The sequence below is a fragment of the Malaya genurostris genome, chromosome 1 (genome assembly GCF_030247185.1).
Source record: "Malaya genurostris strain Urasoe2022 chromosome 1, Malgen_1.1, whole genome shotgun sequence".
Taxonomy (NCBI): domain Eukaryota; kingdom Metazoa; phylum Arthropoda; class Insecta; order Diptera; family Culicidae; genus Malaya; species Malaya genurostris.
Window position 1 is genome coordinate 98,731,162 of NC_080570.1, and position 23,379 is coordinate 98,754,540.

The following is a 23,379-nucleotide window of genomic DNA, read 5'->3' on the forward strand; positions in this document are numbered from 1 at the left end:
GATGAACCGAACCCAAAGCGTGGAAAGACTCAACAATCGGCCGGTAAGGTTATGGCGTCTGTATTTTGGGATTCGCATGGTATAATTTTCATCGACTACCTTGAAAAGGGAAAAACCATCAACAGTGACTTTTATATAGCGTTATTAGAGCGTTTGAAGGACGAAATTTCAAAAAACGGCCTCATTTGAAGAAGAAAAAAGTTTTGTTTCATCAAGACAATGCACCGTGTCACAAGTCGATGAAAACCATGCTGAAATTGAACGAATTGGGCTTCAAATTGCTCCCTCATCCACCGTATTTTCCAGATTTGGCCCCCAGTGACTTTTTCCTGTTCTCAGACCTCAAGAGAATGCTCGCTGGTAAAAAATTTAGAAGCAATGAAGAGGTAATCGCTGAAACTGAGGCCTATTTTGAGGCAAAGGACAAATTGTACTACAAAAATGGTATCGAAAAGTTGGAAGATCGCTATAATCGCTGTATCGCCTCTGATGACAATTATGTTGAATAATAAAAACGAATTTTGGCAAAAAAATGTGTGTTTCTATTAAACGATACGATTTTTTCAGCCGAACTGTTACCTATCACACCAAAAAAAAATTTATTTTACATTTAACTTAATCCCTCAAACGATGTAATTCATAAAAACCTAATTTGTCAAATAATGGGAAATTTTATTTGTAATAACTTAATGTTAGTGTAGCATGAATTTTACTGGTTTCGAATGTAACTTGTATCCTGCTAGCGGTGCGACTGGTTACAATTAAATGCACCTTTTACCAGCCAAGCAGGTATGTGCTTCTGTGGCTCAGTCGATTAACAGACGTACTGTACTTTGTGATCCAAAGATTCTCGGATCAGGTCGCTGGCAGTCGCATCAGTTTTATTTTTTTTATTTCAATGAATTTCATGTCATGGAGTTTACGACACAATATGGAATGTTCTTTCACGTAAATTTGCGTGAACTGCGACGCTCCATTTATGTGCATCTAGATTCGACCTCACAATAGTTTACCCTCAAGTCTCTTTTCATACTTTTTTCGTGCGAATTTTCAAAGTTATGCAGATTTGTTATGCGAATTTGTAAAGTTAAGCGATTTTCATATTTCGTCTTAGAAATGCACGAAACGTCGAGATGAAGTGTTATTTTGAAAAAAAAAAAATACTCGACCCTCTCAGACTTTACCGAATCTCGACGTGCATTTCTAAACAGTTTGGCATAAAAAAACAAAACAAATCATAAATTTTTTCCAACCCCTAAAACCGACAGTCAAACCGAGCCGATGTTTTATAAATTTCTAAGATATCTGGCAAAAAAACTGTTTCCTTAGTTATACTGGGTTTTCAGGCGAACTTCCTTAAGTATGCATTTTTTCTTATGCGATATTTCTTATGAGGTGCATATCCCCCGTATAAAAATCACTTGAATGTACTGTGTTTATTGATTATTGTAGAGCAACAAGGCAAAGGAGTTAGTTTATAATCTAAACATTTCACCAAGAATCATGTAACATTTTTTTTTGATACATTATCACTTAAAACCATATCCCGGCCATTATACAATGATACTAAATGACCTATCTAGACAGGCTTTAGATAGACATTTTAATTCTTATTCTGTATTTTCTAAGAAGTAAGATAGGGCTCAAACAAACTCTTCATTTATTGCGAACATCCGTTCTCATGCTGTGGAGATGTGATTATTGCTAGACAAATCTTTGAATGCAAGAATATATAAAGAGATTTTGATCACAAATCAATGTATTTCAATTTACACACTAAACAATTTCCGAAAAAATTAAGAGTTTCACAATTACCTCAATATCCACTGTTTGAAGTACACGCGAAACTTTTGAGTACTTGAAAGTACAAAATAACTTCAGCGTGAACTGAGTACGCTGCTTAAGGTTGCTCGTGCGAGCTAGTTGCATTTGATCAAAGCAAACCTGTCAGATTGAATGCGATGCGAAAACAGTACATCGCATTGAATCGCTTCGCTTCGGTCCGCGTTCCGCGCTCACTCTGACATCAACCTAAGAGTACGCGTGGAACAACTTTTTCGCTGAACAATGTATTCTAGAAGCTTCTTAGGAGTTCGTTCGGGTTGCGTCACGCGAACGTTCAAGTGTGGATAATTTCTTAAAAACGGGCTGCTTAGAATGCTACTTATTCATGCACTTCGTAAGCTGCTTAAGCCGAATCAGTCCCTTTTATCTGAACATTTGGTTAGTTGCGATTAGCACCAATTACAGGAGTTGTGTAGCAACTTGCAGTACAGTGAAAAAAGAATGATTTGTTCACTTCTTGTGAGGTCATCTCGCAGCAATTTCGGCTTTCAATCAATCCAATAACGCACAGGCAGTATACCGAGCACCAGTGCCGGCTTTAGTTCATTGTAGTGAACTCATTCTGTTTTCCTGGCGTGTGACAGTGATCTCAACAACAATTATCAATCGACACCAAAAGTCCACCCGACTCATGGCCAAACAAGATTCCGAAATGTGATCGTATTCATGTTTATGGTTCCTAGTAGAGATGGTCGGGTAAGCATTTGTTCAAACCCGAACCCAACCCGTACCCGATCGAAAATAAAAAAAGATTTTCCATACCCAATTTTTCCAAATCTGAACTTGATAAAAAGATAAAAATCTTCACCCGATCCGACCGACCCAAACCCGAAAAAAATTCCGAATGGCCCGAAAAATTTTTCAACGCGTTGAAAAAGAAAAGAAAGGCATTCATACCCGACCATCTCTAGTTCGTAATCGGCATGCGCGGAACCAATAGCAATATATTTATTTCATCTGCAGAATCTTGCCGGAAATGATGTGTGTGATGTAAGAACTGGTCGGGTTTCGGGTGCAAATATTGGTACGGTTTGATTTTAGGTTCAGGATCCGATACCCGACCCGAAAGGCTCGGGTCAGATTCTAGTCCAGGAAATTGTTAATCGTCGGGATCGGGTCGCGCACGATAGAGATTTTCATTTATTTTTTCAGATTATATGGATTTTAACCTTGAGATCATTTCCCTCTTCGGGCCAGAAAATTTTTCGTCAATTTTTCGAATATGAATTTATCGACTCAGAATCGTTGTTCGTTTGAGAGCTTCGAAAGGATAAATAAACAGGTTTACGGTTCACCCATTCACCTTCTTACTATAGCTGTTATCGAAAAGCGAGCCAATTTGTTCTGATTCCTGATTCTGAACGCTAAGAATCGGCTGCGAAGATCAAATCACACAAAACTTTTTATTATAATATTTTCGTCTGAGACGCCAGGTTAGACATTCACTGAAAATCAAGTTTACCTATTTTTTGAGGAGAAATCACTCATTGTCGAGCTCTTCTATAAGTAACCCAAAATTCGGTCGTTATCTACTCAAACTTTGACTTGATCGTAAAAAATGGGCAGCATGCTTTGCCATGGCATCACATTTTGGGTAAGCTTACATTTACCTAAATTTTGACCTCGTTACCTAAATTTGGGGAGATGCACTTTAGTTGATTTTGGACAGGTTTTGACCCAAAATTAAGTAGCGGCTGATAAGAGTGTAGCATTTCTTTGCAATACTAATTTAACTGTTGAGTAGCGCGAGCAATTAGAAGTAAACTGGAAAGTTGAAGATGAAACGTAAAAAAGTAATGAAATTTAAATATTTTATCAGGTGTCATCGAGAGCAAATGAGTTCATAATGAGAGTATGATTTCCAGCATTCGAGCGGTTTAAATTCAAGAATAAAATGGAGTAAAAAACGTAATAGAATGCAAACATTTGATTAATAATAATTCAATACTGTAAGCAAACATAACAAGGTACAACCATCTATTTTAGCAAACAATCGTTTAAATGCAATAGTTTGCCCTTATACAACAAGTTTATCATCGCCTACAATACGAAATCGGGTAGGAAAACTCAAAGAAATTGGATGACTTTATTTTCAAACAATGCATCGTATTGCTTGCAGAGCAATAATAACTTCTGCGGGATTGTTTGAGAATACTCTTCCACTAAATAGATGTTATGAAAGCCGGTGTTATTGTCAAAAAGGAATGAGCCCTGCATTTAAATGTGAATTTTAACAGTGGGCATTTCCTCCTGATGCTTTAATTGAAATTTGTTTTAAGATCGCTTACTTAAATTCGTCAAAAATATTGCACAACTACATACGAAAAACGACCAGAGTATAAGACCTACCTTCGCGATTTCTCATCATGACAACGCTCGGTCACGTAGGGCGGCCTCGGTCAAGATTAACGAATATGTCTAATTTCAGTCGAAGAAATCAACAATGAATTATATTCCTCCTTAGGCTCAAAAGACGAGATTTTTTTGGGTGGAACTCATAAACTATTACAAAGATGGGACTAGTTATACTATGCGTGTAAAATGTTTTTGACTTGAATATTGAATTATAATTGTGATGTAAAATTAATGAAAATTATAATTGTTGCTATTATTTGTTTCTTGATTGATACAAAAGGTCGTCAAATGGTGGATTCTTACTCCGTTTTCGTCTAGGTTATTATCGTTATTAGCAACTTGGTACGGTCTCTCACTTTTGTAGCTCATTTTCGAGTAGTGCACACACCAACAAACAGTACTATGAAGTGGGTTCTCATATTGCTGTGAAAATCAAAGTTGATAAGACAATATCGACTCTACCACACGTTTGTTTGTTCATCGATTTGATAGTCGAATATTATGGGATTGATTTTGCGATGAAATGCTATAACTTGAAATTTTACGGTACTAATAATTAAAAAAAAATCTTCTACTCAAGCCGACGAAAATATTTCAAAGTTCCTAGAGACGAGCACAATCTTCAAAAGACCGCACTACCAGACACAGCTTCGAGTCATCAGTCTGCTTCCGACGCCAAGTAGTAAAGTAGCGTCGTTAAAAAAACAGCACAAGCCCTAATGGACCTAGGTTACTGCCCTGAGGAACACCGGATTTATTCGTAAAAGGAGAAGGAATACATGAGCCTAACTGCACACGTAACACTCTGTCGCTTGAATGAGAGCTCATTAATGTAACAAACATTCTCGAAGTGCCTAGTTGAGGCATTTAAGTTATGAGTATTTCATGATCTATTCGATCAAACGTTACTTTCAAATCGGTATAAATTGTATCAATTTAAGATTTTTCTTCCATCCAAGTGATGCAGGTTGATGTAAAATCCAATATTAGACATCTAGATGAAATTGAAAAATGATGAGTAAAGGATTGCACGGAGCGTGAAATTGTTTCCTACGAATTACGTTGTAACTAATATAAAAAAAACTGAACATGGGAAAAGTTATAATTTAAATCTACTAAATTAACCCAATGAATATTGCAAACGAATTGAGTGCCGAATTCGAATTGCAAACAATTAGTAACATATGTTTTATTACTCTAATATATACATGGCTCGGACATTCAATGTATTATGCTCATCAAATTTCAATTTTATTCTTCCGCGAAGTATAATAACATAAACGACCAAAGTTTGAATGTGCTTTTTTAGATTTCTACGCATATATTTCTAATTAAATTCAAATTGCTGACGAGTTACAGGCTATGATACAATCTAACTTTCCGTTACGCTACGACAGCAAATCCAGGATTATGCAAAACGTCAAACCTTGGCACACTTTTGATTTCAAGTATACTTGGCGTAGTGTTTCCTAGCAGCATGATTAGCCAACTGAACTCCTTAATTCGATTACGTACGCACGGGGGTCATACGTAGTTTGTTCAGCTCTATCCCCTCCCTGTGTATGCGGAATAGTTATTTTACATCATCACCTCTAATGCTGTATGGAGAGTGAGCAAGAAAGGCACCCTTAAATGTTATTATTTATGTCATCTAAATCCAAATTGAATTCAGATGATGGAGGTTATGCCACAGAAAAAGGAAAACATCAGATGAGAAAAGGTGGCTGTCGGATCACGCAGCGAGTGTTCTTCAACCCTGCCGCAGCTGGTTTTATGGCAAAGTTCAGCAGGACGTCCGCACCGCAGTTATTTTCAACGCCAAGCAGAGAATATTGGCGTTTCGATTCACATATATGCACAAAAAATCGCTTTTTGGTGAATCTGACAAACGTGTCTCTATACCCGAATCTGCTATTGCGTTGATGAAACCGTGGGTCGGAGTAACGATAGTAGTTCAGCTGTTTTTATTTGCGAAATTGGGTCCGTTTGAAAGATCGGTTGAAATTGATGTGAGTTACAGGGGTTTTCGATGGAAGAGATTTTATAGGCGTTTTTTAGAAGGGAGTCGAGCTTATTTATGCCATTTTTCCTGTTTACCAATTGCGCTATCAAAGGCATTGGTTATCTTTGTTTAATGCATAATATTAAAGCATTGGTGGATAATTTTATGCTCGATGAATTCCAAAGCTAAATGTTATTCTTCGTGTTTTTATTACTTTCTTAGTTCAGAGTGACTGCTATGATATAAGGATTAATCAACGACAAAAAATGTGTCCAAAGTCAAACTGAGCAATTCGATACGAAACCGAAGGTCGATTTTTTCTTGTATATTTTCAGATTTGGCTCAAATTTTGCATATGCATACTTTATGATTGTTACGTCTAGTGGCCAGCGTTATCCGAAACCGTGCTCGAAGGGTTGGGATCCGATATGCTACTTGAACATCCGTTGATGTACTTCGAATAAAGAGCTACCTTCTTCCACTACGTCGAAGCGATATGATCACATTCTTCAATAAATCAAGAATACACCATTCTTACACTGACGAGAATTTATTTTAATACAGATACTTGATATACGGAGAGACATTTGTTGTTAAATTGAGATTAAAGTTTATTCACAAAAAACATGTCCGATCTCTTCGGCTGCTTAGACTTATACTGGTATCCATACCCTTTCCTAGATCGCGCGCAATTTCTAAAATCTTTAGTTATGCAAATTTTATCTCTTATCAGGCAACGGTTGGAAAACTGATCTAGATCAACCGATTCGGTACAATCAAAATGCGCACGTAAACATAGCCGCCACCTTGAAACATCGTTTCAACAGCTACTATTACTACTACTACTACTACTATTACTCTTACTAGCTTACAGTTGCAAAGAGGACAAATGTATACAATTTTTTCACCACAACATATTACAATATTCAATTATATGTATTCAGCCAAACTACGACGACGTCTCAGCTTCTGTCTCGGCATTATTCGCTGTTTCACTGTTGCTCGTTGCTGAAATTTGCTGACATAATTGCTGATCATCCGCAGGTAGCAGGCATATTTGTGATACAGGACGTTTTAATATTCCGCTACTCGTTCGAAGAAGAACAACGCGTGTAACGCCATCATCACCAGGGTTTGCTTCGATTATTCGTGCTAGAGGCCATCTTGTTGGATGTAGAGAGTCATCTCGAAGTATCACCATAGTGCCGGCTTCCAAATGTGTGCTTGATCGACGAAAGGGTTTTGTATCTCGTTGCATTTCCTTGAGATAATCATTTCTCCACTGATGCCAGAATTGTTGTACCCTTTCTTGTAGTTGCTGATACCTGTCCAACCGATTGAGTGGAGTGTCTCGCAGGTTGGGATCCGGTAATGAATGAAGTGAGCAACCGATTAAAAAATGACCAGGTGTCAATGCAGACAGATCGCTTGTGTCTTCCGATAAAGGTGCCAAAGGTCTCGAGTTCATGCATGCTTCTATTTGTGCTAATACAGTTACCATGTCCTCGAAACTTATTAGCGAATTGCGTAGCTGCCGTACCAAATGCATTTTTGCAATTTTCACCGCTGACTCCCATAGCCCACCGAAGTTGGGAGCCTTTGGTGGGGTTAAATGCCAGCAGATGCCTTCTGTCGCGAATTCGTTGGTAATACGATTTATTTCCGACTGGTTTTGTAGACGTATGTAGATTTCGTGCAACTCGTTCCGTGCTCCGATAAAGTTTCTCCCATTGTCGGAGTGAATGTGCGTTGGCTTTCCTCGACGCGCAATAAATCTGCGTAGCGCTGACATGAACGCTGCGGTTGAAAGGTCTCCTACCAGTTCCAGATGCGTTGCCTTGGTACTGAAACAGACAAATACGCAAATGTATGCTTTGATTGGTGTTGCCTTTCGATGAGTTGGTCGCAAATAAACAGGTCCACAGTAATCAACTCCTGTGTTACTGAAGGCTCTACTCGGGGTTACTCGTGCGTGAGGAAGTTGACCCATTGGTTGTTTTACAGGTACCGGATTCGCGCGTGTGCAGTCATAACAACTCCTTGTGATTCCCCGTAGTAATCGTTTGCCGTTCACTGGCCAGTATCTTTCCCGAATGACTGCGAGCATCAATCTTGGCCCGCCGTGAAGAAGTTTGTGATGATAGTGTCGTGCTAATAGTTTTGTAAACGGATGATTTCCCGGTAACAAAATAGGATGTTTGGTATTGTACGGTACATCAGAATGCCTTAACCGGCCACCTACTCGAAGCAATCCTTGATCATCGCGAAACGGGTTGAGAGCTCGTACAGTTGATTTTGGTGAAACAAGTTTTCCAGCTAAAATACTCTTTAGTTCTTGAGCATAAGATTCAGCCTGTACCAGTTGAATAAGCTGAGTCTTCGAGTTTTCTATTTCCTCTAATGTTAAAGTTGTGTTTAAACACAAAGGCTGACCGAGAATACGTGATTGACAGTTACGCCGGAATCGAAAAAGCCATGTTACTACACGTACCAACTTATTGAAATGTGAATATCGAGTAAAAATAGAGTTGTGTTTCTCATAGCAAACTGCCCCGGCCGCCACCGTTTCCCTCTCCATCAATTCCTCTGGTATTGGTACCATTGGACTTTCTTCGGGTCAATTTCCCTCTGGCATGCTCAACCATTCCGGACCATAACTCCATAGATCACTTTCCAACAACTCCTTGACGTGCATTCCTCTTGAGACTAGATCTGCGGGATTTTGTATACCTGGAACGTGTTTCCATTCAGCGCTGCGCGTCGATGTCTGAATTTCACTAACTCTGTTGGCGACGAAGGTTTTCCAGTGGTAAGGCGGTGCTCGCAACCAGTTTAACACAACCGTAGAATCTGACCAAAAATGCACAGAGTCAAATTCCATTTCCAGGGCTTGGGCAACCTTACAGTACAAACGTGCGGCAAGCAAGGCAGCGCAGAGCTCGAGTCTGTGTATACTGAGTCGCTTTAGAGGAGCAACTCTAGACTTTGACGATATTAGTTGGACCTTAACCGTATCATCTTGATCTACCGTGCGAGCATAAACGCAACAACCATATGCTAGTTTAGACGCGTCCGCAAAACAATGTAATTGTTTAGTTTTCGCCTTTGAGCTAAATATAAATCGATCCACCTTGAACTGTGATAGTTGAGTAATTTGGGGTCGAAAATCTTGCCATAGTTCGCGTAAGTCCGTAGAGACTTCATCATCCCACCCAATAGGAACAAGCCATAAACGTTGCATAATTATTTTAGCTGCTATTACGACCGGTGCAATCAATCCCAAAGGGTCGAAAAGTTGGGCGATGCATGATTGAATTTTTCGTTTGGTGAGTGGACCGTCGTTCTCCTTGATAGTGATGTTGAAACGCAAATAATCCGACTCGGGTTCCCATGTGATGCCCAACGTTTTAATCATCTCATCCGGAACAAACTTTATGGACGACTGTGTTCCGATTTGATCTGATGGTAGATTCTGAAGTACATCCAGCTTGTTTGATGCCCATTTACGTAATATAAAGCCTCCCTTTACCATTAGATTGCTCATTTGATTCCGCAGTTCTATAGCTCCCTCAACTGTATCATCACCTCCTATGAAATCATCGATGTAATACCCTTTCGATACCAGCGGTGCAGCTTTAGGGTAATGGCACCCTTCATCCTCAGCAAGTTTCAAAAGCGTTCTTGTGGCTAGATAAGAAGATGGTCCTAGTCCGTATGTAACGGTACACAACTGGTATGTTTGAATTGGATCCGAATTATTAAATCTCCAAAGAATTTGTTGTAGGTGTCTATCATCAGGGTGCACCATTACCTGACGATACATTTTTTCAATGTCACCGACTAATGCCACAGCGTATTTTCTAAAGCGAATTACTATCTGCAAAAGCTCATCTTGCACTACCGGCCCAACCAAAAGTGCATCATTTAACGATTTTCCGGAAGACGTTTTAACGGACCCATCAAACATCACCCTTAACTTTGTTGTTGAACTGGATGTTTTAAGTACAGGGTGATGGGGCAGGTAAAAACCACCTTCATGTTCTGCCTCTTGAGGGACAAGTTCCATATGATTTAACTGAATGTATTCATTCATGAAATCATGATAAGCCTTCTTCAATTCCTTATTTTTCTCTAAACGTCGTTCAAGTAAGTTAAAACGATGCAAGGCAGCTGATTTCGATTCTCCAAGCATCCCAATGATTGCTGAATTCGTTGGTAAGCGCACAACATAACGCCCACCTTCGTTTCTTGTTGTCGTGTTTCGGTAGAGCATTTCACAATTCTCCTCTTCGATAGATAATAATTTCCGTTCGGCTATTTCCTCCACTTCCCAAAACCTTTCCACTAGACGGCTAAGTGGATCGGTTGTGGCACAGTTTGTAATAGTGATTCGTGAATGCGGCTGTAGTGATGCTGTACCTGCAATAACCCAACCGAATACAGTCTCTACCACGATTGGGAGATCATGACCTAGGTGAATTTGTCGATTTGAGCAAAAGAAAGAAAAGAAATGCTGTATTCCCAGAATGAGATCCACCTCGCCACGAACATTGAATCTAGGATCTGCTAATGTAACGTTATCTGGTATATGCCATTTAGTAGTACATATATTATTTAATGGTTGTTTCGATGTGAGCTTGTTGAGTACCAGAAACTCCATAGCAACTTTGTAGTCCGAAAGTCTGGAACGCACGTCTGTTGTAACCATTTGAGTACACTTCAGAACGCCTGTGCCGACACCATGCACGTTGATATCCGTTTTCTGCCCTTTTAAACGAAGCATTTGGTAAAGCCTTTGTGTCATGATATTCGACATTGAACCGCAATCTAGCATAGCGCGTGCCAAAAGTTCGTTCCCATAACGATCAACGACCTTTACCACTGCCGTCATTAGGAAAGTGTTAAAACCAATTGTCGTAGTATTAACTAATGTTGAGGTCGACGGTTTCTGACTGCTAGTTCCACGGACAACCTCAAATTCCTGTGAAGTAGATGATGCAGATATAGCCGAGTGTGGCGCTGCATTTGGGTTGGGGAATCCAGGATGAATAATTGTGTGATGTTTTCCATTGCAGGTTCTGCAGCGGAATTTTGAGGGACAGTTCTTTACGAAGTGATCTGAACGGAAGCAGTTACTGCATAAGCGGTTTGAGTTCACAAGGTCCAAGCGTTTCTCGATTGGCATCTTAGGGAAATCCTGGCATTCGAACAGACGATGATTGTTCGAGCAAGCCACGCATTTGAATACCCGTTCATCCGTAAAATTGTGTGAATACACCTTTGATGGAACAAAACGTTTAAATGGTTGTGATGGCACTGGTGTTTGCGATGCATGAACCGTGTTAACTAAAAGCGATTCGAGCACGCGCGTCCTGCGTTGTAAAAATTCAATAAGCGCACCATAATTGGGGTCCGAGAGTGTAGAAGCCTGATCTTCCCATAGTTTCAACGTGGTGTCATCTAATCGGGAACAAATCAAATGTACCATGATCGTACTCCAACTATCCACTGGTTCCTGTAACTGTTTTAATATTTTACTGTGTCGTTCGAAAGCGTCTACCAAACCGTGCAATGCGCTAGCTGATTCCCGTTTGATTTTTGGATGATCCAACATAGTTTGCATATGACGTTTCTTCAGTAGGTAACTATTTGAGTACCGGTCAACCAGAATCTGCCATGCTACCGGGTAGTTCATGCAACTAATGGTTAGAGACTCTATAAGTTGCGCGGCTTCTCCTTTAACTGCTGCTCGGAGATAATGAAACTTCTGCACGGTCGAGATCTCGGTAGATGAATGTATTAAAGCCATAAAGGTATCATGGAACGTCAACCATTGATTGTAATCGCCGTCGAATTCTGGTAGGGTGATGGTTGGAAGCTTGACTCCAGATAAATGCGACGTGTTCGACGAGTGAACTGGATCGGAGGACAGTTGTTGCGTATGCGTATCCGGAATTTTGAACAATAAAATACCTTTTACACGGAAAAATTTCGTTTCAAATCTTTCACGCAATGCCATATGATGCGACTCAGCTTGCAGAGATTCCTCGTGGCATTCGATGTCTGTTTGCACGTCTTCAAATGAACTCCAAAGCTTGTCCATACTATCGAGGCGAAGATTAATCTTGCATCGGTTCTCTAACCAATTACAGTACTGAGAATAATCTTCGCAGCGGTCCAAGGATGCAAGGATGTTGGTTCGCCTTTGCTCAAGTTGCTTTATCTTCTTTTTCGGCATGATGGCGCTGAGCTGGTTACGCCTTTGGGTAAGTTTCCCTTAAAACAAAGATCCGGTAGATACGTACGGAAAGAGTAAGATCTTGGAATTGCACTCACCTTTTGCAAGGCTTAAAATGCCTTGTATTTTGTATTTGTAGCAACGAAGGATTCCAGCAGTAGAGTTCGAATCGATCAGGTTGGTTTAGAATGCCGTTTACCTTGAATAAAGACCCGGTAGAGACGCTAGCTAAATGTATGATTTTTGGAACCGCACTCACCCTTTGTAAGGCGGAATATGCCTTGTATGTTAAAACTTCAGCAGCCAAAACCTCGACCCCGAAGGTGGTACATTAGAAGCTTCTTTCTCGTAATTCAACGTAGGTAGTAATCGAAAAGGACGCTCTCGATTGTTCGGTACAAAATGGCGGAGAATAATGAATTAGTAACATACAATGGGTTCAATATCCGGAGCTTGGAACTGTTCTAACGCCGGAAATCCTGGTCACGGCACCAATTTTGTGTTACGTCTAGTGGCCAGCGTTATCCGAAACCGTGCTCGAAGGGTTGGGATCCGATATGCTACTTGAACATCCGTTGATGTACTTCGAATAAAGAGCTACCTTCTTCCACTACGTCGAAGCGATATGATCACATTCTTCAATAAATCAAGAATACACCATTCTTACACTGACGAGAATTTATTTTAATACAGATACTTGATATACGGAGAGACATTTGTTGTTAAATTGAGATTAAAGTTTATTCACAAAAAACATGTCCGATCTCTTCGGCTGCTTAGACTTATACTGGTATCCATACCCTTTCCTAGATCGCGCGCAATTTCTAAAACCTTAAGTTATGCAAATTTTATCTCTTATCAGGCAACGGTTGGAAAACTGATCTAGATCAACCGATTCGGTACAATCAAAATGCGCACGTAAACAATGATTAAAAGAGAGAATTTACACCATAAGTTTGCCATTTTTACTCAAGTCTTACTTCTGAAAATGGACTAAGCTAAAAACCCTTGAAAATTTTTCAATAATATATATTTCAAAACGGTTAATGTTTTAGGTAATTATAAAGACAACGTTAAAACTTTACTTTACTAGTACTTTTGATTTTTTTTGGTTTTTCTTTATTTAAGATATAACACTTAAAATTTAAATATCTCAAAAAACATATTTTTCACCTTTTAATTTTTTTATATGTTGTAGCTGAAGTCTAAATTAAAAATTATCAAATTTTTCGAATGGAGAAATAATATTTGAAAGATTACATATATTCAAAACTATGACATTTTTTTAAAATCGTTAACCATAACTTTTATATAATTTCTACATACTTTCATGAAATAACGCTAAATTTTCAATAAATTTTGCTATACGCTACCGTTCTTGAGTTACAATGTTCGGTTGCTTAATTTATTATTTAGTTCTTATACAATGTTCGAGAGTTGTATTTATTAAAGAATTTTAATTATTTAACAATATCTAAAATTTTTATACCAGCATTACAATTTGAATATCCTGTAATTTCTATTTTATCTATAGAAACTGAAGTAAATGAATGGTATTTTTGTGTTCCTTGAAAGTAATTGCTTTTGAGTATTGTTCATAGTGATGTTGCTTGGTATTTTTATACTCAAATGTAGATGCATAGGGAAAGAAACTTCGTGTTAGTTGTTCATCGTTTCCCTTTGAGCACAATCGAATAGTTCCTTTGCATTTTTAATGGGATGTTCACGTTCCTTAGCAAGACTTGCCCTTGTAGTCATGCGTTTTATTGTTCATCCTACGGCATCACATGGTCCCTTACAATGCGATGTTGCAAAAATAAATTCATTTAACATCTGTATCATAGTTATTCTTATATTCGCGAAGACTGAGAAAGTTTATTTCTATTTTTATATTGTGATGCATCTCCATCGGACATGAAATTAATTTTGTTAAAGCTGTTTTTCTTGTCGTATAAAATCAATAATTTCTTATATAAATAAGTTAGCGGATAGAGAATTGTGACGCAAATCTTCGGAAATAACTACAAAACTTAAATAATTGAGCATGTCACTTTTCTTACTGTGCATTCCAGTGGTGACTTTGAATGTCATCTTGCAGTACAAAAGTGTAGTTTGCTGAAAAATCACGTATAGCTGAAAATTCTATTTTTTTGTATTTTTCAAAGAAGTTGACTGTCCTCTTTTAATTAAATCATGTGGTATTAATTTCTCTAACTTTTGAATAAAATAGGAAACAAACTCTTCCTTTTGTTTTATAAACGTTTCTATGTATGTTTAAAAATAATTTCACTAATACATTTTTCATTCATTTCTTCCAAGAAACTTTTTTCCCAATGAAGCTGAATCTATGCAATTTTCACATTGAAGTAAGAAACATTCTACTTGTTACATTTTCACATGTCAAACTATTTGTATACACTTTCAATTTATTAGATAAGCCATATTTTTTCAAGCTATGGTTGAGTTAAGTTGAAAGTGTTATTTATTGAATAATGCTGTTTCGCGCAACTAAAATATGTTCAAGCGACAGACACTGGGAATTTACCACCCAAAATTGAACTATGTCAACCGTTCGAAGCACCATCTGCATATCATTGTCGATGTTATCAGATTTATATGGAATGTGTAAAAATTTACAAATCAAACGTGCGATTCAAGCCGAAAATATAAAATTGGCCTGGAACAAACCCATGCGCGAGTGTTTATTTTATATTTTCAAAAATGGTGTGTCATCTCGCGTTGTTAACAGCAATACAAATAGGAAAAACAGGATACTGGTGAAGATAGTTCCTTAGAGATATTCAAATTTTTCTTATTTACAATATCTTATTATATTTATCCTTAATAAAAATCGAACTGGACTAAACTCCGTCGATTATTCGGGGAACGTTTGATCAATGGATCTATTTTTCTTAGGATTAAACGCTAAGTTTAAGACGCGCGCGTGATAGCCGTGTAGATATTTTTTGCGACCGTGCTGAACTAGGACGTCTGTAAATATAGTTTAGACTATGAGGAGAATCCATTTGGTATTTTATTATTTTGGTTAAGGAGTAGATATCGACATTACTTCGTATCGCGTAAGGCGTTGTTGTTCGATCGATGATGATCGAGTGATATCTTGCCTGTATCGCTTTTCATTTACAATACAGTAGTATTCTATTCAAAATGTTTATCTTCGATTCTTGACAAAAACCAGTTCCACTATTATAGGTACTTCCGGCACCGGAACCCGAATAATGGTATAATCGATGTCGGTTGTTATGGTCATCAACTAAAACGACATACAAACTCTACCAGTTTTCATTCAAATTTTGAAGATTTTATACGATTTTGACATAGTACTCTAAACGACGGTGTAAATTATTGTTGAATCCGAAAAATATGCAGTAATTATTGGTAAGACCATAAGACCTATCATTTGACACTAAAGTTGGGAATATCGGTTCTGCAATCTCTGAAAAAGGTGTGTTTTGGATTTATTTTTGTGCATATGAGTATTATCTCCCGTCGTTAATCGAACCGGAAATCAGGATAGCAGGAATCAATTTGTTAAGCTGCCTACTAATAACGGCTATCGATTTGTGTCGTTTTTGGTTCAGTTTAGAGAAAAGAAGAAGTTTTTGTTTCGCCGCTTTAAGTGACGATGCACAATATTCTACACACTAGACCCTATAACTCAACTTTGTCAAAATCGGTCCAGCCATCTCTGAGAAAACCTAATAAGTTTGATTGACATATACACAAATACATACATACACACACAGTTATTGTTCAACTCGACGAAATGACTGACACTTGGTCTTTCGGGTCAATTTTCAAGTGGTTGGATAACCTTTCTACATGAGAAAAGGCAAAAACAGAACACAATACATTTATGAATTGATAGCGAACCTCCCCACAGTCGGCTGTCCAGAGTTTTACGAGTTTCGGAAGAAATTTCGTATTTCAGTAGGAAGCACATACTAATACAAAACGCGATAAAACAGTAACGTATTCTCGGTAGCCGGCTACCCAGAGCAACACTTGATAATATTATTCAAACATTTACTAATGAACAACCTTTTCCAGTGATGCATGTGGAAATGCAGAGAATTTGTCGGATTCTAGTAGCAACATGCATCGAACTAACAATCCTTGCTTCCCAAATAGAGCTACATTCGGGCGTAGCCGGCGTTGGTATTGATCAGCATGCTGAAATCAATTCAGTTTTCACAATGTGAAACTACGTGCTATTCCCAAGCAAGTTGTCCCAGGAAAATATTTTGGAAACTTGATTGGTTCTGATCAATAACGGAGTAGCAACACAAGGACGGCCTCTAATGCGTTTCTATTGTTGCTCGTATTGTTTTCTGACATCCATACCATTTCTCTGAACATCCATAAAAGCATGTTCCTCTTCACTACTCGATAAGTCATCGCTACTAGCAAGGGTGGCAAAAACTCGCTCATAAGATTTGATTTTTTCTATTCATCAGCTCACCACATGATTTACGATGCAATCCGAAAAATGATGGTAAAGATGAAAATCATCGCGAATCTAAACAAAAACACTCACCTATACAGAGCACCGCTGACATCAAATTATGATGGTATTGATGGTTCTCAGTTTTGATTTCATAGCATTTAACTCTCATTCCTAGTTTTAAAAAGTGAGTACTGAGTTTGGCATCACCGTGCCGAGCTACACCGGTGAGTGTATGCTTAAACCACAGAGCTGCCAACACAACCCAGATTTTCGGTTTTGTTTTTGCTGGTACTCAAAACGAACACGAGCATAAATGTACGAAAACAAATGTCGAACCGTAGTATGATGTATACCATAAACGATTGAATTTCATGTCTCAAGCTAAACACAACTGGATACTGAACCGAATGCGTTTTCTAGCATACGAGAACATGTCCAGAGAAATGGATTGAAATGGCATCGATTCGAACATTGACCGCTCATGGCAACTCTGGTGGGTGGGGAATACAAGCGAGAGAGTGTCATAAGAATCTGATTCAATGTGTTGATGTACAAACACATCAAATCACAACTCACAAATCGTCTCTCAGTAGGTTCTAATATTTGATGTGCACTCAGCGCTCATCTGCTGATTGCTTGACACTACGATGTTGAGACGATGTTTTCTCTAAACAAATGGTTACCCAGTTACTCAACTCGTTCAGCGATGCTTTTGAAACCGATTTGCAGGTGAGTTGAACTCGGTGATGATGAAGTACTGAGTTGATTATTGCCAGCCCTGGCTACTAGATAGAGTGGTTCATTTGTTCAACTCCAAACGACATGAATCGCAAATTTTAAAATTTTGATTAACCAAATCAGATTTTTTTCGACAAATCCTAGATTAATGTTTTTGGAACACATTTTTTGGCAAACAAGTTTACGTAATTCATTCAGAAGAAGGTATTCATTTTATACTTCATGCTTCAATTCTGAGCTATTTCTTGTTTGCAGTGATTATCACTTACTAGTCACTTGTTTCTCATTAGCTTGTTTGTTCGCAGTACCAGATTGTTTTATATACAAACATGGGTACCTGCAGTTCTACAAGTTCTGTGAAACTTCTGCTGATAAATTCCATTCCGGAAATTGCAATCTAAAAATTCATTTTTACATCATCAGTAAGTTTGGTGTTATGATTATGAGGAGCTGCCTGTACAAAATGATGTTCGAAACTGCGTTAGTATGTTGGTAAAGCCGAAATTTCCTGGAATAAATAATTTGGTCCCCAGAATCAATTTAGTTTTTCTAATTATCTTATAATAACTACTAATTTTCCCCTAATGAAAATTATATTCAATTTATTGTGACATAACGACTATTTCTTTAGTATAATAATTCATAAATAAAGTTTTAAAAAGTACAATCGTTTAGTCTTACGAAACAGTCATACAAATACTTCCGGTAAATTTCGTTTATTAAATATATGCACAATGGGAAGCCTATCGAGAAGACTGACAAACGGTACACCGACAAACGACGTCTGGTATCTAATTTCAAATTAGTCAAAATTGAGTTGTCAGAGAACTCCTAGGAAAAATGGTATTACCACCCTCCTGAAAATAGCCAGTAGAAAAAATTGAGCAAAAATTGAGAAAACGAGGACACGTGTGCAACCTGCCTGAATGCTGCGTTGTCACCGTTGTCACTTTTCAACAATCGTAGTCACTGCCATATTTGAGAACAACTCGATTGATTAGGCTAAATGACACGCGTCGGTTCTGTATGGATCCATAGCCTGCCATGGTAGATGGGGTGGTTCCTAGACAAAATCTTTTCCGCAATGAATCGGAATATTAAGAATCAATTTTATGTACTGTGATCTGTTATACTCGGTGTGATCCTTCTGATCGAGAGTTTTAATGCTGCTCACGGAGATGTTAGAGAACGCTGGACATGGTCGATTTCACCGACGTCTTTGTATTTTTTTAACCTGACAACGTGAGATTTTCGAATCCACTTTTCTGCTCTTCGTACAATTCATCTCAAGAGATATTTCACTAGTAAATTTCAGAATCGTTCAGTATTTCGGAGAAGTGCTTCAAACCGATCAGCTAAGAAGATTTACTGTTTAAACTTCCACAAATTACTCAGCATGCTGTTCATATCCTTATACAAACATCATATAAATTGATAACTCGAAACATTATTTTTTCTAAGCCCTATTAAATCAAACAGACAGAGATCTTATGAGACGCCATTTAGGGGTTAACCTAAGTTTATGCTTAGGGCACATAACCATTTTTACTTTTCTTTACGTTTCGTCTTAGACTCGTCAGTGCAGAGCGGTTCAAATAGAACTGCTTAGTGCAAACTTAAACAGTTCAACTTGAACCGCTAAGCAGACGTAAAGTTAATGCTATTTGCAAAGCCCCTTTATATTGACACCGAATTGCCTTTGCACTGACGAGTCTAAAACGAAATGTAAAGAAAAGTAAAAACGGTTATGTGCCCTAAGCACAAACTTAGGTTAACCCCCAAATGTGCATACCTGAATCGACCAGTATTAGCCGAAAATAACGTTTTCGTTCTGCAGGTCAGCAAAAACATAGCATTTCGGTGCCAATTAATTTGCAAAAAGCATTAACTTTACGTCTGCTTAGCGGTTCAAGTTGAACTGTTTAAGTTTGCACTAAGCAGTTTTATTTGAACTGCTCTGCACTGGCGAGTCTAAGAGGTGTGACACGTGTTTTTCTTTCTCGAAGACGATCGACGGAATGACCTGCAAATCATTCCCACTGATCATCATGACGGGGTAACACGTTATCGTAGTTCACACATTTTCTCAGTTCGTGGAGATCCCAAATGTCTGTGAGTACATGTGAGCATGTGTATGTATGTATGTATGCGTGTATGTGACAAAAAATGTCACTCGAATTGCTCAGAGATGGCTGAACCGATTTTCACAAACTCAGATTCAAATTAGACCTTTCATGGTCCCATAGTTTGCTAATGAATTTTATCCCGATCCGACTTTTGGAATTACAGGGTGTGCAAATCTATCAGAAAATGCGCACTCAATTTTCTCAGAAATTTTTTAACCAATTTGTACAAACTAAGATACAAATAAAAGCTCTTATTTTCTTTAAAAAGTTCTCGAAAAGTTGATCCAGATCCAACTTCCGGCTCTGGTATTACAGCGCGATAAGTGAAAAATTTTCATTTTCATCTCGTTAGTTAGTCGATATAAAAATTTATTTGGGACTGCTCGTTCACGGTTTCCGTTTCCGAAAGCACCGGTAATGGTGACGAAAAGCTACAAAATCAAAACTTACTTGAGTTTCTCAGCAACGGTAAAACCGATTTTCACAAATCATGATTCAAATTCAAATTCAAAGCTTTTAGTGTCTTAAATGAGACTGTGTAATTTCATCCAGATCCGATTTCTGATTCCGAAATTAGATGACGATGAGTGTCAAAACATTCAAACTGTCATACAAAATTATGCAAAACCGGTACCCATCGGTACGTGCTGGTACGGAAGAAGTAAATACCACCACCTAGCATACAGCGTGCTTTGTTCAATTTTGTATAGTGTGCAGGATTACCACATTTAGTTCTATATTATGTTGACATAGCTGTTTACACATTGAAAAGGGTTCTGTTAGTTTATACTCAAAAACTTTTTTTTCGATTTTATTCAAGTTTGAAAAAAAAATCTTGCAAGAATCTTCTAGTGACGTTTCTGAAAATATAAGTAATATGAGAAAGGCATCATTACATTACTTGGTGGGTTAAAAAAGGTTTTTTTAGTTAAAAAACAGCAGCTCTGGGGGTTTGACTAAATGCTGGCCAAGTTTTAGAGTGTAAAGATTAATATTTTCAAAGCAGTCAATTTTTAAACCACAACCCGCACACGCGGCTCGCTCGGACTTGAGCAGTTTTCTATACCTTAACATTCAGCTTTGTGCGCATTTCCCACTAAAGAAGTAGTTATATTTTTAATCTATATTCAGCAATAGAAGCATCGCATTTAGGAAAAATGCTCTCGACCTTGTTTATCATGGAAGAAAATCAGTAACTAAGTCCATTTTTGGACCAGTAATCGATTTTATATTTTCTATTATTCAAATGAGTAAATCTACAACAGAAAATTGAATAGTCAAATTTGATTTGCTATTAGTTTGGATTTGTTGTTAAAACAAACTCCTAGAACTCGGATTTTTATAGAAATGTGCTATTTTAACAATTTATTTAATTTAAAACAACTGTTCTTATTTAAATTGCTAGAAGCTTTTATAAGACAAATCATATGTAGCATGTTAAAATGGAGATTATTGTTTTTGATCTATAGAATCAGATAGTTATGACTACACTTCGTTCCTTTCCGAAGGAGGTGTGGGTGGGGATGCTTTGTTTTGGTTTAAATTACTTTTACAGAATCTGTTGAACCATATAGTAGCTTAGTTTATGCAATGACTCTGCGGGCAATCCGATTGAGAAGTTAAATGAATGAAACTCATAGAAAAGATTTTTTTTTGAAAAAGGTTCACTAAAAGGCAGGGACTCGAACCTGTGATCTTATGCATACCGAGCAGACACGTTTATCAGTTTTGTCACCCTGAGCTGTGGTACACACAGTTCTATAACGCACCAAATTGGTACAGTGTACATCGAGCATGTTCTACCCAAGCATCTTCTCTGTTCATCACACATACCAGTTTTCACCAGTTTCTATTCCTACTTTGCACTCAAGCAATGGGTAGGAGAATATTCATATTGTAGTATTTAGATGACTTTTTTTATCTAAAACTTGAAGTTTTGCATAAGTTTTTTTTGGTCCTTTAAAAATAGTTTTTATCATATTAAAGACAAGTGTTGGTTCCAGAAATGAGTCACCGGTCATCAGACTTATTACACTTTGATTCGGATCAAACTTTGCACACATTGTAACTAAAAAACACGGTAACTCAACATGTATGGTAACATGCTAAAAAGCACGGTAACTCAACATACATGGCTAGGAAAATAATTGCTTGGAAATCCACTCAACACTCTTATTATACACCGAAAAATAAGTTGAATGGTTTATCAAGACTTAAAAGATTATTCCAAAACGTCAAATTAAATATATTCAACCATCGAATTTTTCGCAATATTTTCAGTTTAAGTTTGTAATTAGAATTATCATTCGACACTAACTGTATGATTGTCCTTTAAAAACCCAAATAAACTGCTAAAGAAATTTGGAGGCATTAGTTAAAAATCAAGAAATGTGAATGAAAAATATTCGATAGAATATGATTTAACTGCCGTTAATTTGAAAAAAAAACTATGAAATTAAAAAAGAGGTGAATTTGATGTTTTATGGCTTTGTATATACTTAAGTACTGTATAGTCATATTCTAGTGTTTAATTACTATGTTTCATCCAAAATTTTAAGTTTCATAAATATGATTTATTTTAGCTGTAACTTCTTTGTTTTAAAATAGTACTAATCAAATCAACGTCTGTTGTAAGTTTCGATAAGTTAAAAAGAAAATTACTGAGGCAAATTTAATAAATTTTCTAATAATTTCTTTAAAATTTTATATTTCTTTGAAAGGCGTTTAACTTTTCTTTTCAATGTATATGTATATTTTTAGAGTGCCCAAATGATTTCTTATCACTTCTTCTTAAACACCATCTGTGTACAAGTAACAGTTTTCGAGTTATAATGATTTGAAGATAGTACATGCAAAAAAACATTCACCGTTTCTAAAGTATAGTCGACCGGTGGGAAATTATTGGTTTTCCATATAAAAGTCGTATGCAAGTTTTTCACCAAGTCGATTCTGATTTGGTTCTTTTTCTAGTATTGGTTTCTGAAGTTGCTCTGCCTTGTTTTAATTCAGTTTAATAAATTTGAGTGATAGTCTATATTTTTGGGAAAACGGTAAGCTGTCCTTAAAAATTTTATTTCTAGAATGCTGAGTTGATTTTCTGCAATTCTTTTTGCATTGAACTTGTGTGCAATGAACAGTTTCCAACTTTCAACGATTTGAAGAAAGTGGATACAAAACTACATCTTCTTAGAAAATCCTGAAACGAAATGGTCTCCTTATCCGTGCAAAATAAATGGTTTGCTATATTGAAGACATATGCCAAGTTTCATCCAAATCGAGCATGAACAGTCTGATGACTTATAATTATAGTGAGTGCGATAAATTTAGTTCAATCGAAGAAAAGATCACTTTGGTTCATTTGTTTTAATTATGAGCGTTATTCTATGGGCGAAATTATTGATAAACGAAAAACCTCTTCTAATGCATTTAAATATGGAAAAACCTCCCATAACAAGTGAATAATTCTGACAATATAAACTGAGCTCTATACGACCGTTAAAGCCACCCCATATTCAATTTTATTTAATAAACTAAAGTGTACTTCAATAAGATCCCGCATAAAACCCTTGAAAGGCTCACCACTTACTGGACTCGAACGCATCAACTA

The 23,379-nt window shown here is 37.3% G+C and overlaps 1 protein-coding gene across 1 annotated transcript in view; it reads right to left on the minus strand.

Moving 5' to 3' along the window:
* LOC131427162 (uncharacterized) overlaps positions 1-12,440 on the minus strand; it is a 93,731-nt gene extending 81,291 nt beyond the window's left edge. Inside the window, exon 1 of the mRNA XM_058590127.1 lies at positions 8,933-12,440. Coding sequence (XP_058446110.1) covers positions 8,933-12,440 — 3,508 coding nt within the window. The remainder of the gene's footprint in view (positions 1-8,932) is intronic.
* Between the last annotated feature and the right edge of the window lie 10,939 nt (positions 12,441-23,379).